We start from the raw sequence: 14,101 nt of genomic DNA on the forward strand, positions 1-14,101 counted from the left end.
TGCTGAGGAGAAGTTATGATACTTTACAGCAGCCTTACAGTACCTAAACAGGGCCTACAAGAACCATGGAGAGGGACTTTTTACAAGGGCATGTAGGGATAGGACAGGGGGGAATGGCTTAAAACTCAAAGACGGTGGGTTAAGATTAGATACATTGGGAAGAAATGCCTTACACTGGGGATGGTGAGACACCAGCACAGGTTGCCCAAAGCAGTTGTGGATGCCTCATACCTGGCAGTGTTCAAGGGACAGGTTGGATGAGCTTTGAGCAACCTGGTCTGGTGAAAGGTGTCAATGCTTATGGCTAGGGGATTAGAACTAGATGGTCTTTAAGGTCCTGTCCAACCCAAACCCTTCTACAATTTTGTGATTATGTATGCCCACAGCACATACTGGGAATGTATTCACATTTTAAGTTATTTGTAAATATTACACAGAATTCACCTGAGAAGATAACTCATATGAGGTACATGCTGCTTCTGAAATTTTTTTCCACCGCTTTAGGCAAAGGAGTCTTACAGACACAAGAAACATTCATTTATCAGACTGACAAAATGGAAGGAATGAACAACAAATCTGGACAGCACTGGATTCTCAGATGTCAGCCATCTGCCACTGATTGTTCTTCAAGGATCATGTAGATGCATTCTAATCTATGTAAAGTTCATGACTTTATTTTATACAGTCTGCACTCTACTTATCAAAGATGATAGTAGTCACTTTCACCTTTTAATGCCAATAATTAATCTACTGAGAACATTAATCCTATTGCTAAAAAGTTGGTTTAAAGTAGGATAACATTTCCTTCCCCATCAATGATAGTATTTTAATATTTTCAGTTTAGATGCCTAGGGAAATCTAAATGCAATATCAAAACTTCAACCCAGTCACTACTGTGATAGCACAACTATCCCAATAATAGACAATTAAGAAATGTGGCTCTTACATCAAAGACTTTGATATTAAAGAGGATTAGGATTCCCCTGATGACTTAAAAGCGGCTATCAATTTATTACCGAAAAACCATCAAGCAAGACCTTTTTCACTAAGTGCAAGGTCTACCAGACAATCAATGAACCATGTACAATAGTCCAAGAACCACAGGGATCTACATTATCACTACAATACAGTCACCAAAGTTTGGAGCCACCATTTCCAGCATTCACATTCCTACAAACAGTTGCACATGATCCGTCCTAAAATGTGGAACGTGAAACAATCACATGAAATGTTGTCAATGCTGAACAAGAAATACACCAGAGATTAAGCAAGCCTCAGCTTGTTGGCATTAACTGAAACAAAGTACCTCATAAAGCTATTAATACTACAATAATACAACTGTGGCAACACAAATGGAGCAAGGATAGTCAATATTTGTTTTATGTAGGCAGAACGTGTTGCCAAATGTTCAAGTCTCTTGAACATTTAAATTTTGGACATGTTCATTATTTGTCCTCTTTACACTCTTGGTTTTTACCTGAAAGTAATGGCTAAGGATCTACACCAATTCCTGAGGCTTTCAGAAAAATTCAGAATTTATAACTGAGGGTGAAGATTATTGTAAAAGAAACATAGAAGGAACATCATTATTATGCTGAACTATGTAAGAGAAAGGATTTATTAGAAGGTATTTGTTGTTTAGTGAGTGTGTTCTTTTAATGTTTTATATAATGGTGACCTATAGCAGTAACAATTAAAATAATCAATGAATAAAACCGGACCCTTTCTTGTAGGACCAAAGTATAAGAAATTATTAACGATATCCAATGATGCACAGACAACACTATGAGCCAGAAGCTAAAAAGGAAAGGAGAAATCTATGATAATCTTCCTTTTTGTAATCAGGGCAGCACTACTGAGAATTATCATCTACTATAGAGGGTAATGCTTAATTTCCATCAGGTGACTTTTTTTGGCTTACTTTTGACAAATATCTGCTGATGATGTCCACATTGAATGGACTGATTTTAAATTTACATTCATTTAAAATACTAAAATTTTAGAACACACATTTACTGTAGCTTAATTGGGGACAGCACTGATGTTTTCAATTTCACTTCGGTGTTCTTTCCTAATTCACGTAACTTCAATACATCAGCTTGGTGTATTTTACATAAGACCCTTTGGAACACATTATTGCTTTCAATTTAACATTTTGAACTAAATTCATTACTTAACTTTGAATTGTATTCCTCTACATAAACTGAGAAATTTCATAAAGTGTCTCAAGTCTCCTGTGTATTCAACAACTTCACCACAGCTTCTAAACAACCCTCCTGCCATATCCAGCTTCCCCCTCACCCCCAAATTCTAATCTTTCAAATACTCTCTTTAGGCATCCTTACTGCAGCCTACATGAGAATTAGAAGTGTTCTCTGTCTTTGACTACTTGGTAGTTGCTACGTGTTTTGAGTCAACAATGTATGTGACAGATTCAGGGCATTAAAAATAGCAGAAAACAAACTTATGAAAGATTTATGTGTTGTCTAAGGCTAGCCATGAAATGAATATCTCAGTCAATATTAGGCTGTTTTTACAAAAGCAAAATGCCTACTACCTTTACAAATTTCAGTTCTTCCTCAAGTTTTGCTAAAGCAATGCCAGCTGAAGAACTGAAACTGCAGTACAAAAGAGGTCCTCAATTAGCCCTAGATCACACAAGAGGATGAGAAATATGGGTAAATCAAGTTAAGCAGATGACAAGGAATGGGAGGGTAATTTAGCACATGTGGCCACCTTGCCACCTGAAAGAAAAGTCAGGGTGTTCCAGTGTCAAAGATTAAAATAAAGAAGATTAGATCCTTTAAGTTCAGGAGGCATCCTGTTCAATATGGTAGGCCCACTCTCCAGTACCATGTGAGCTAAAGGCAGAGGTGGTGCCACTGGGTTCTGAGAGGTAGAACTGAAAAGGTTCCCATGTATAAATGACTTCCTTGCAATTCAGAAGCCTGAAGTCAAACAGTTCTGTGAGTGCCCATCAGAAATATCTACAAAAGAAGAACCATATAGAAAAAAATGAAGTAACTTCCTGTAATGTTAAAAAAAAATCAGGAAAAAAGACATGCAAATCCACGTTCTTCTCGCAAACCATCATAAGTGCACATTTATGAAAGATAATCCCATTAAAGTGCGGGTATCTGTAAATGCTGTATGAGCTCAGCAGAGAGTGCAGCAGAGTGGGATTGAAAGGGAGCCTCCAATTGCACAAATTGCTCTATAAATTACCTGAGAAAGGCTGTGAGAAACAGGGAGGCAGAAATCATCCACCACACTGTGCTTCCTTCAATGGGACTGTGTTCCTTGCATGAACATGGGATTTACTCATTTTTACCATAAGTACTCTCTAAGGAATTATTTCAAAATAAATCCCGCTTTTTGCTCTTCTGAAGTTTTCTTTTACAATGGTGAGAGAAGGCTTAGGAATGAAAAGGTTTCCAAAAATCACAGAAAATTATTACTACATACTCAAATGCAAAAACATCTGACTTCAGTCTTAATTTCTTTGTTTTCTATGATGAATAAATTCCAAACCAAGATAAACATATTTATTAGTGAATAAGCTTTAAATAATGCTACTCTCTATTGTGAACCAACTGTCTTTTCCAAATACACTGACAGTTATTTTTTGTTTTTCTCAAAAGCATTCTCAGCCCCAGTTTCTCCTGCATTGCTGAGTTCTTCTGTCAGAAACAGTAGCTTTCTGTAAGCTGGCCTATTTTGCCCATCTCTCCAAAATATTTCTATTACTTTATTTATGGTGTACAACTTTTCTTGCAAATAAGCATCAAACTGACAGTTCCTTTAAAAGATATCAAGAACAGTTTTTTACTTTTCTGAATATTATATAAAAGTTGGTGTTTATGTCATCTTAGCAACCAATGGTACTGTAAGTTCCATTAACATCTCTTTATCTCCCATAACAGCAATCCCTGAAACCTCCCCACATCTATTATTTTCTGAGTTACTATACACATGTAGGCATAGATTGATTTTATGTGGAGGTACATGTCCACCTGTTCTTTTATTATGAGGTATGTTTTTGTACACAACAATTTATTACTCTGATATAACTGTAGCCTAATGGAGTCATCATGAATGCATCTAAAGAGAACAAGAGAATATTATTATGTGTAGCCTTTTTGGAACTGATAGTAAAAAACAATAGATCCTTCCTTCAAATAATTCACCAAACTGCAAAAGGCTATTTACCATGAGTTTGTCAATAATCTTTAAGAAATAACTTGCATGAAAACGTAGGCATTTCTTTTCATAAATACTTTTATATGATTGTAACTCTATATTCAGAGGTAATCTAAAGTTATAACAATGATCTAGTTCTAAGTGGTCTGTGATTTGGAATAAATGCTTGATTTTGTCAGTGCTTTAGCTAGGATGGATATATTTAGATGCTTTTTGGAACTGATTTTATCTTTTACTGCATATCAATTCATGCTATTAATTTTTTCTGCAATGAAATCCATGACTTTCAGCTTCACCAGCAGCACTAGGAACTTGATGACTCTGATGAGTTTGACACATAGCAAGACTGTCCCAAAACGTTTCTATTAGGCATACTGATTAGTTTGGAAATAACAACTACCTGTCTGAGGTCATTTGGGTACTGAGCAGAGTTGTTGATGAAGCCCAAGCCTGTTATTTCCAGTTTCTGGATTCTGCATACTCATTCAAGGAAGAAGAAAACTGAAGTCTGTACCTCTGTGTGTGTCAGTTCTTAGTTACTGAAGCCTAATTTTTTATTAAAGAGTCCTTCCATCCACTTCAGACTTACTGGAGTTCTACCACAGTATGAACACTTGGGTGGTTTTGCTCCATTTCTCTGTGCTATCAGCACACACACTTCTCACCTCTGTTTCAGTGAAGGATTTCAGTGAAGGATTATCCAGCACCAAACATTGCCCAAAATGAGATTTGCTGCTGCAGCTGAAACAGTCTACCCTCCTGCTACTGACTCAAACTAGCACTGAAGACAAAAGTATCGATAACAGAGGCATCCAGGGTTGACCAACATCCAAAATTTGTTAGTCTGATAAAATGCTCCTGCAAATTCCATATTATTGCAAAGGGGGCAGCTGCAGCTGCCTAGTGGCTCTTTTATCTTTAAACTCCAATTCAAGCCTCTCATAACTGGCCTAGCTAAAACTGCACACTGTTCTTGGATACTGAAGAGGCACACTCCTACATTTAAAAATACACACATGTAAAAGGAAACAGAGAGAAGTGTCTGAGAATCAAAACATACTTCAGGGAAGCACAACATTCAAGCTGATAAGGGGATAAAGTTTCTACAGGTATCACCCTCAATGAATGAAGAAATTCCTCAAGGACTGAGTAGCCAAACTTTCCCCTCTTGGCCAGACTGAAGCTATTCTCTTTATGAAGATTATTCCTTAGAGTCATCAAAAAAGGACATGGATGGAATGTCATGAAGTTTAACATAACTGAAGTCCTTTAAAAGCTGCATTGGGAAGGCTGGAGGGAGAGACACTGGCAGCAGGCACTCTCAGCCTCCATCCTGCTCAGACATATCATTAATAATATCAAAATGTGCACTGACACAAGACAGACATACTCCATGTTACAGCATCCCTTAAATCAATCTGGTAACAGATGCTGGCTTGGACTGCAGCAGGTCATTTACCAAAGAGGGTGTCTTAGTTTCAGGATGACAGCAGAACTTCAATATCTGCACAGGGCTCTTATCAATGTCTGGATTAAATTTATGATGCTGTTCTTGATCTGTACAGCTCTAAATTACATAGGATTTGTCTGTCTGAGAGACCACATGTCTCTTGTGCCATGCTGCCACAGCTGCTATAAGCAGAAAGACTCAAGCCAGAAATGTTTGGTATTAAAGAAGGGAAAAAAAGTGAGTTGTCATCAGGACTGACTCACTGGGGACAGGCTGCTTTGCAATTTACTCCCACATTTGGTTTGAAATAACTAAAATCTATTGACCCTTAAAGTGGGCTAAAAGGTACACTGCTTTCTTAGGAACACAAACAAGAGTGGTATTTTTGACACATCTGAAAACCATACTTGTTTTCTAACTCCTTATTTAACAAAACTCCTTTTGTTAGAGTTATTAATTGGAAGGTAATCTGAAGGTCATCTTTTAAGACAATGTCCTTTAATCCAACACAATAGATAAGTTTTATTAAAATGGGACTTTAGATAGCATTATAGGAAAAGAATAGCATAGCAGATGTACTCTTGGAGCTCTTAATCTGCAGAGGGGATTTATTCTGCTAAAAAATGCTGGCCTTTCTTCAGTATAGCTTGGTAAAGGATACAGATGTACATGTATGCACATACATCTTACCTCGATGAGACCCCTGAGCAGGATGAAAACATGTCTGCTGTTAAACTTAATAGGCAGACAGCTATCACCCTTTAAAATCACCTTTTGTGCTCCACTTACCCACGCCTAATTGCTTCAGTTAATTAGTGCTAGGATACAAGCAAATGTTAGAAAAGACAAAGCTGTTTCACAGAAGGGGAAGAGCCTTCTTGGATGCTGAGTATCACCTAATAGGTACCTAAATCTGAGTTTAGCTCTATTCTGCAGTTCCACAATAATATATTCATGTTTTATATTGTGGTGACAAGACTGTATACCCAGATCCTAGTACAATTGCTTCATTTATCTACCTTAGTACAAATTTGGGGAACAGAAAATTTCCTGAGAAACCATAAGGGATAGTCTCAAAATACGGCTCTGTATTAATTACAAGTCCTCTCTTCTTACACAGAAACAAAAAATAAAGAAAGCATATGACAACATTTGTGAGTAGCTGAAGAACTGATTTATTCTGTTATAACTTACAGGACTGAATCCTCATATATTCATAGTATGGTCATTAGCATTCCACAACTGGATCTTTTCCCTCACTCAGCAGCAAATCAATTGTTTTCACATCTGCTTGTAGGTCGTATTTCCCCAAAGGATTTCGGTGATCATATTGCTTTTCCATTTTCCAGTGTACTGCCTGACCTTTTCCCTCAAGGCCTTGCACAGTTCACTTTAGTCAATCACTTCTTATTGATTGTTAGTGCCTGCTTATTCCCCATCTATCTTTGCTTTAATGAACAGAGGGGTATTTTTTAGTGATCTTATTTTTAATATGTTCTGTCATCCACTCACTGTTTTTTCCACCCCTGTTGCTTTAGATTTCTCATTTAGATTTATACTTCTGTTAACTTTCACTCCAGTTCAAGCTAAAATTCCATCTTCTTTCAGCTTATCCTTTCTTTTGTATGATGCTTGTATATACAAAACAAACTTCAGCTTTCAGCAAGCCACTATCGACTTCAGACCTCACCTAAAGCACCATTCTTTTGGGAATTTATAGGGTTCTGGCAGAAAACTTTTCTTGGTTTATAATTTCTCCTGACACTTCAGTTCTGTGTCTTTCATACAATTTATCACTGCATACATTTGCTTTTTATTAGGAAGAAGCAGAGAGAAGAGACAGTTACTGGAAACACCTCTTCACAATTCTTCTGAAGTCAAACCCTGCCTGTGTACCTGAAGATTCACCTACACTCTGAAGGGCACAAATACTGCCATCTTATATTTCTTGGCTTTGTAAAGACTGATGCACCAAATCTCGGAAATTCCAATCGTTTCACTTCTTGGGCTACTTTTCTCTCCAAAGCTCTGCAGTGGTACCAGGTAACTGTTCCCTGTTGCATCACGACAGAAGGAATGTTGACCATGCATTTCCTTACACTTGTTTGGGAGTCAGCCATAACCTCCTATACAGAATACCATTACTGGGAATCCCTCATTTCTAATTGGCTCTTTCACTCATCACAACAATCTCTTTGGTCTTCTTATCAATAACCAGACATCATTAACCATCAAAGGCCACTGACAATCAGTGTTTTCAGAATGACTGCCAAAAGCTGACTGAGAATGGCTGTTCATGAAACTTCTGCTAAGATTTCAAGTAAAATTTTTGCTTTTAATACAAGACTTTCTTTGCTGGCAAATCCCCGTATCGCTTTATTTCAGTATCAGCCATTCAGTTGACTGTAAACTTGAACTTCAAGCTGCTCTTCAAGCAGCCATAAGAAAACAGAAGTAGCTTGGACGACCATCTCCTCAGCTCCTTCTTTTCTTGGGACTCTGTTTTCTCTAACCGTTCCCTATTTTACAGTCTCATTTTTCGGAAGTAACAATGATGAATGAGAGAAATGGTGGCATCAACTTATTTGGCACCTGGATGATGAGCCAGAAAGCCTTCTTTATACCAACACACTTCTTGAATGCACTGACCCATGGCACATTCAACACAGGATCAAAAGAGACATCCATAGAAACCTTGATAACAGGTCTCTAGGGTCAAACCAGTGTAGCTTTACAGCAGCCTTCTGCTTGAGATCACACTATTACATCCAAGATGCCAAGAGACTCACAAAGAGACCCTTATCAGGATATGGATGGGGGTTGAATAGGAAAGAGAGCCACTAACCTCAGAGTCCAACAGCACAGAACTGCTATGCCAGGAATCCTGGAATAACTTACTTGTCCCTTTCCATTGGTAAGTATACTGGTGCCATCGAGCCAATTACTTTGCAACAGTGTCAACCCAGAAATAAAGTTCTCTTTCTCTAAGAACTGAGGACAGAAAACATTCTATATAGCTGTTTACTAAAAGCAAGTTAAGATTTTCCCAATCTGTAATTCCTACTAGAACCTTTTATAAACTTCCACAGCTACAAATAAACCAAAATGGCAAATGTTAACAGGGGCTAAAGCTGTGATGCAGATCTTCTCCCAGCCACTGGCTGACAGTGAATGATGCTGCAAATGTGATGTGAGTAGGATTCATGTAAGTGAAACTTAAAATCAGCTCTCTCTTACAAGCAAAACTCCTCATGCTGGGAACAGGAGAGGAAAGCTTCCCATGTATACCTTTTTCTCTACACTGAAATCACAATAAAAAACCCCAACCCTTTTGTATCTCCTCCCCTTTTCACACTCCTCAAAAGATTGTGTGGGTATTGATGTGGGGGTGGATGTCTGAGAACAAGGCATGTTCCTCTACACTGTATGCTATGGTATGAATGGCTGATTGGTTTTCATGCCTAACAAGATGTAAGAAAAAAAAAATATTTTTCTGAAAACTACTGGCTTTATTCTGTGAAAGGCAAGGGGAATTCAACTCACCATCTGCAAGAACTGTTTCATAGATGCAAGACACAGAGTCTCCAGGATTTTCATCCCATGGTTTATCTAGGAAAAAAATAAGAAAGAAGATAATATCATCACACTGATTTCCACTTTTTTTAAGATTAAAATCTGTATGCATTTTAAATGTAAGATAAAACTATTTAAAGCTATTATTCTGCAGATAGAAAAAACAATCATAGAAGAAATCCAAGGGCTAGTACAGAGGAACAAGCCTAGAGAACAAGTCAGAGGAACAAGCCAATCTTTAGATGCAACTGTATTTTTCAGTAAACGCCCCTTTGACTTATTTTTTTTCAATTTACCAGAGCTGGTGAGAAATGTTTACTTGAGGAAGACATTTCCCTGAAAGTCAAGATAGTAAGTAATGGAAGAGGAGTTGGGATTAAAAAAAGGTAATAGAATCATATGCAGTAAAGTGAGAAACTGAAATGCATACAGACATTGCAGTTTGGAAGACAAGTGTTCAGTGTTTAATAATATGATAGAACTGGTTACAGACAGTATCACAGAATTATGTAGTGGTTTGGGGCAGAAAGTACCCTGAAGAGAATCTAGCTCCAACCCCTTAGCCATGGGCAGACATACCTTCCACTAGATCAGATTACTCAAACCCCATCCAAACTGGCCTTGAACACTTTTAGGGATGGGGCATCCACAGCTTCTCTGAACAATCCATTCCAGTGCCTCACCATCTTCATTATAAGGAATTTCTTCTTGATGTCAAACTTAAACCTACTCTCCTCCAGTTCAAAGCCATGCCCCCTTGTTCTATCCTCGGAACCTTCAATGCTCTGATCTGAACAACCCCGGCTCTTTCAGCCTGTCTGGAGGAGACGTGCTCCAGTACTCTGAGCATTTTCATGGCCTCCTCAGGGCTTGCTCAAGCAGGCCCATGTTGTTCATATGTTGGGAGCTTCCAGAGTAGGATGCAGCACTGCAGGTGGGGTCTCACCAGAGCAGAGCAGAGCAGAGCAGAGCAGAGGGGCAGAATCCCGTTCCTCACCCTGCTGCCCACGCTGCTTTGGATTGAGCCTAGGATGCAGCTGGTTTTCTGGGCTGTAAGCAAACATGTTGATCTTCTCATCAACCAACACCTCTAAGTCCTCAGGACTGCATTCAATCCATACTCCACCCAGATCACTTTTGTGCTTGGTATTGCCCCTACACGTGCAGGACCTTGCGCCTGGCCTTGCTGGCCTTCATGAGGTATGGGCTCATTTCTTGAGCCTGTCAAGGTCCCTCCAAATGGCATCCTTTCCCTCCAGCACATGGACAGCACCACACAACTTGGTGTCAGCAGCAAATTTGCTAAGGGTGCACTCAGTGCCACCAAAAAAGATGTTAAACACCATCCAACAGAATCACTGAATGAGTCTGGTTGGAAGGGACCATTGTGGCTCATCTGGTCCGAAGCTCCCTGCTCAAGTAGGGTCACCCTGAAACACATGACACAGGATTGCATCCAGACAGCTCTTGAGCACCTCCAGTGAGGGAAACTCCACAACCTCTCTGGCCGTATGTTCCAGTGTTCAGTCACCCGTGTAGTGAATAAGTACTTCCTCACATTTAGGTGGAACATTGGTTTCTGCTCATTGGTTCTTGTCCTATTGCTTGGCATCACTGAGCAGAGCCTGGCTCCATCCTCTTGAGACCCTCCCTTCAAATACTGATAAGACATTGATGAGGTCCCTTCTCAGTTGTTTCTTCTCAAGGGCCAAACTCTCTCAGTCTGTGTCCTGTAACATACTGTATTAACATTTTCAGGACCAAGTTCTGGAATCACAGCCTTTTAAATAAGTACACAGAGACCCTATCAAGAGAAAAATCTGATTCTATTTTTCTACTATGAACTTAAATAGGTGTTATACTTCAGTTTTAAGGGATAAGTGACAATTTCTTTAATCTGAACTGCAAAACAATCCTTATATTACCCCATTTCAAATAAGATGGCACTAATCTAACACAAGTTACATTGTGGGGAAATTAAAAATAGCAATTTTGCTATAACAAACAGTTGTGTGCAAAGAAATATACAAGGGGTACCTTTACAGAGGTCTTCTCTAGATGCCTTCCAATCACAACTCTTCAGTAATTGTGACTGGCAACCACTGTGCAAGACTTAGCCAGACTCAATAATACACTACATGAAGGGCATATAAGACTAAAGATGCATACAGCATTACCTGCAAAAATACTTGCTGGGAATCCTAAATTATTTGTCAGCTTTAGAAACAGTCTCACAACTGCAATTAAATAGTGACTGATGACTGGGCCGTAAACAATACATAAATTTGGATGATGTCCATTTCAAACCTTGAAATAGTAGACTAAAAATGATAAATCCATTAATTTATTTTTAAAATAAAAATATAAATAAAATAAATAGAAGCAAAACTGAAGTATGTTAAATTAGTAAAGGCTGTTGCAATGATGCTAATGTTCTAGTAATCTGACTTCTATTACTAACTAAACTTTTAATGAGTCCTAAATGCTACTAAAATTGCTAAAAATGCTAAAAACAATTCTAAAAAACATGCTAAAAAACTTTAAGATGTCATCATCCAATTACTGTCAAAAATAAGAGGAAAAAACATCACACACATGACACACACTTCAGAATTTAAGGGTACAGGTTACCACAACTAGCTACATAGATTAGAACATGAGCTTTTAAGAAACCTAACAAACCTCACAAATAAACCCTAACTAGCAAAGTCTTCTCTGAATTTTGCAGAAAAAAAGGGAAGAAATAGCAAAGAAGTCAAACAGTTTAAGCAAAAGAGGATGAGAGTCTCAGCATCTTATCCACGGTTGCCACCTCCGGACAATCACTTCAGTTTCTCCTCTGCTTTGAATTAGCCAGGATCTCATGTCAGATGAAAGAAGTTAGTGACACAAATCAGTTTTTTGTTGGCAGTCATTACCAACCCCCATCATTGCACTGGCATCCCTTCTATGTGGAATGGAGAAGCACAGCATCTCAGGAAGATGTAATACTCTGATAATTTTAGCAGTCCCTGCAGAGCAGTTCAAAGACTCACTGGCAGGGCAAAATGGAAATGAGAGCTATACTACAGCACACACAACTAACAAAATGTCCCTTCTGCTCTTGTGCTTATGCTACAGTCACACATTATTTTCATTTTAATAAAAAAATAAAATCAATTGGCATTTGAGGTGCACTGCAATAAGCAGACGACATCATTACCTTAAAACATCAACAGTGGTAGGCACTGTCTGAGTGTAAATACATTGGAGAAGGAGTAAACAAGAGGCATGTCTATGTAGTCTCATTTATTGAAACCTCTCATGGCAGTGAACGAGGCCAGAACCACCCACCTACTTACCTCTATTTACTCAGTCTTGCATGTTCAGGGAGAAATCTTCACAACCAAAACTCAGGTCACACACACAAGCACGCGCGCACACACACGCACACACACACACACACAGAGTAATTAGTATTCAAAAACAAGCAAGACCAAAAAATCTAGTAATTTTCTTTCATCTTCAACTTTGGGTTATTTTTTAGCACTTTAGCTTAATTTTCTCACAGACTCCAAGTCAGTCTCAAAATTTCGGTGAAGCACTTGCCCAGTGGAGCCAATTGTAAAGCTCCCACTTAATCAGGGGCTTAGCTCATCAGCACAAGTCTTGCTCACAGCCTAAGGAAATCAATCAGCATTCATTACTTGTATTTGAGTACCAATGTGGAGAGAATTTTACAGGAGAACAAGCAATGCAGTGGAGTCAAAATGTTTACTTCATTACTTCAGTATTCAGTGTTATACCAAATCACAATAAAATTGACGTCACTGTATTAGAAATGAAACAGGAAATAGATACCACAAAAGTTATGATAAAAATATAATTATTCCTTTCTCTTTTGTGTGGTCTGCACAATGGAAATTAGCCCCTCAGTATTTGAAGCAGTCTGAAGATCTGCATTAGTTAAGCACTATTTTATTTCCCAATCTGCTTTTCTCACATTTACTTATTAGAGAAAAACACCCTATATTAGTATCTTGTTTGTCCACACTTATATCCTACCACTAGTTGCAAAAGTAGTTTTCTTAACATTACTCTGGTCATTAAAATTGTGTGCAGATACATGGAATACCTTTTAGGTAAATAATCAGAAATTAATGCCATATTGCTGTCTCAGGTAAAAGTTATGAATTTTTGCTGAGAATCTTTCCTGAGCTGTCAAAGACTCTGGGTACCATTTTCTAGTTGGGTTATTTTACTTTATGTACTTCTCACTTTTTAATATAATAGCAGATAATTAATGGATACATGTAGGTTTGATGAGCTGTTCTCAACCATCAAATTTTGTAGAAGTAAATTCTCTTCATATTTTGTCATTAAAAGAAAAAAAGGGATACCACTGCTTGGGGAAAAGGATGGAAATGGAAGTGACAAGAGTTGCTTTTGCTGAGCTTTAAAAAATGAAACCTAATAAAACCACAAGCAGACTAATGGATACTTATGACTTCTGTACCAAGAAGTCCCACCAGAAGTCTAATAAAAGTGTCAGTGCACTTTAGAAACAGTGTCACAGAAAATTATTTGTATTAGGTAAGACTTGTTTTCTTTTTGCACCATTAATACTGAGGACAACTACAGGAGAAATGGACGACATTTAAGGATCTAAGTTAACTACCTACAGATGCAAATATCTACCTACAAATCCTTTACATAAACACATGGTTACCTGAATTTGAAGTCTTTCAGGATAAAATAGAAGAACCCCAGCTATGTTTAGTACCCCAGGATACTGAATTAATACATGGAAAATATGTCAATTTAATCTAAAAAAAGCAGATCAAGAACAACTAATAGAAAGACACAGGAGAAGAAAAAGACAAAGATGCAAGCAAAACA

At 38.1% G+C, this 14,101-nt stretch overlaps 1 protein-coding gene across 1 annotated transcript in view; it reads right to left on the minus strand.

The window, feature by feature from the left end:
* BANK1 (B cell scaffold protein with ankyrin repeats 1) overlaps positions 1–14,101 on the minus strand; it is a 111,451-nt gene that overhangs the window by 93,169 nt on the left and 4,181 nt on the right. Inside the window, exon 3 of the mRNA XM_062493654.1 lies at positions 9,194–9,259. Within this exon, the coding sequence (XP_062349638.1) occupies positions 9,194–9,259 (66 nt within the window). The remainder of the gene's footprint in view (positions 1–9,193; positions 9,260–14,101) is intronic.

Source organism: Cinclus cinclus, chromosome 5 (genome assembly GCF_963662255.1).
Source record: "Cinclus cinclus chromosome 5, bCinCin1.1, whole genome shotgun sequence".
NCBI lineage: Eukaryota > Metazoa > Chordata > Aves > Passeriformes > Cinclidae > Cinclus > Cinclus cinclus.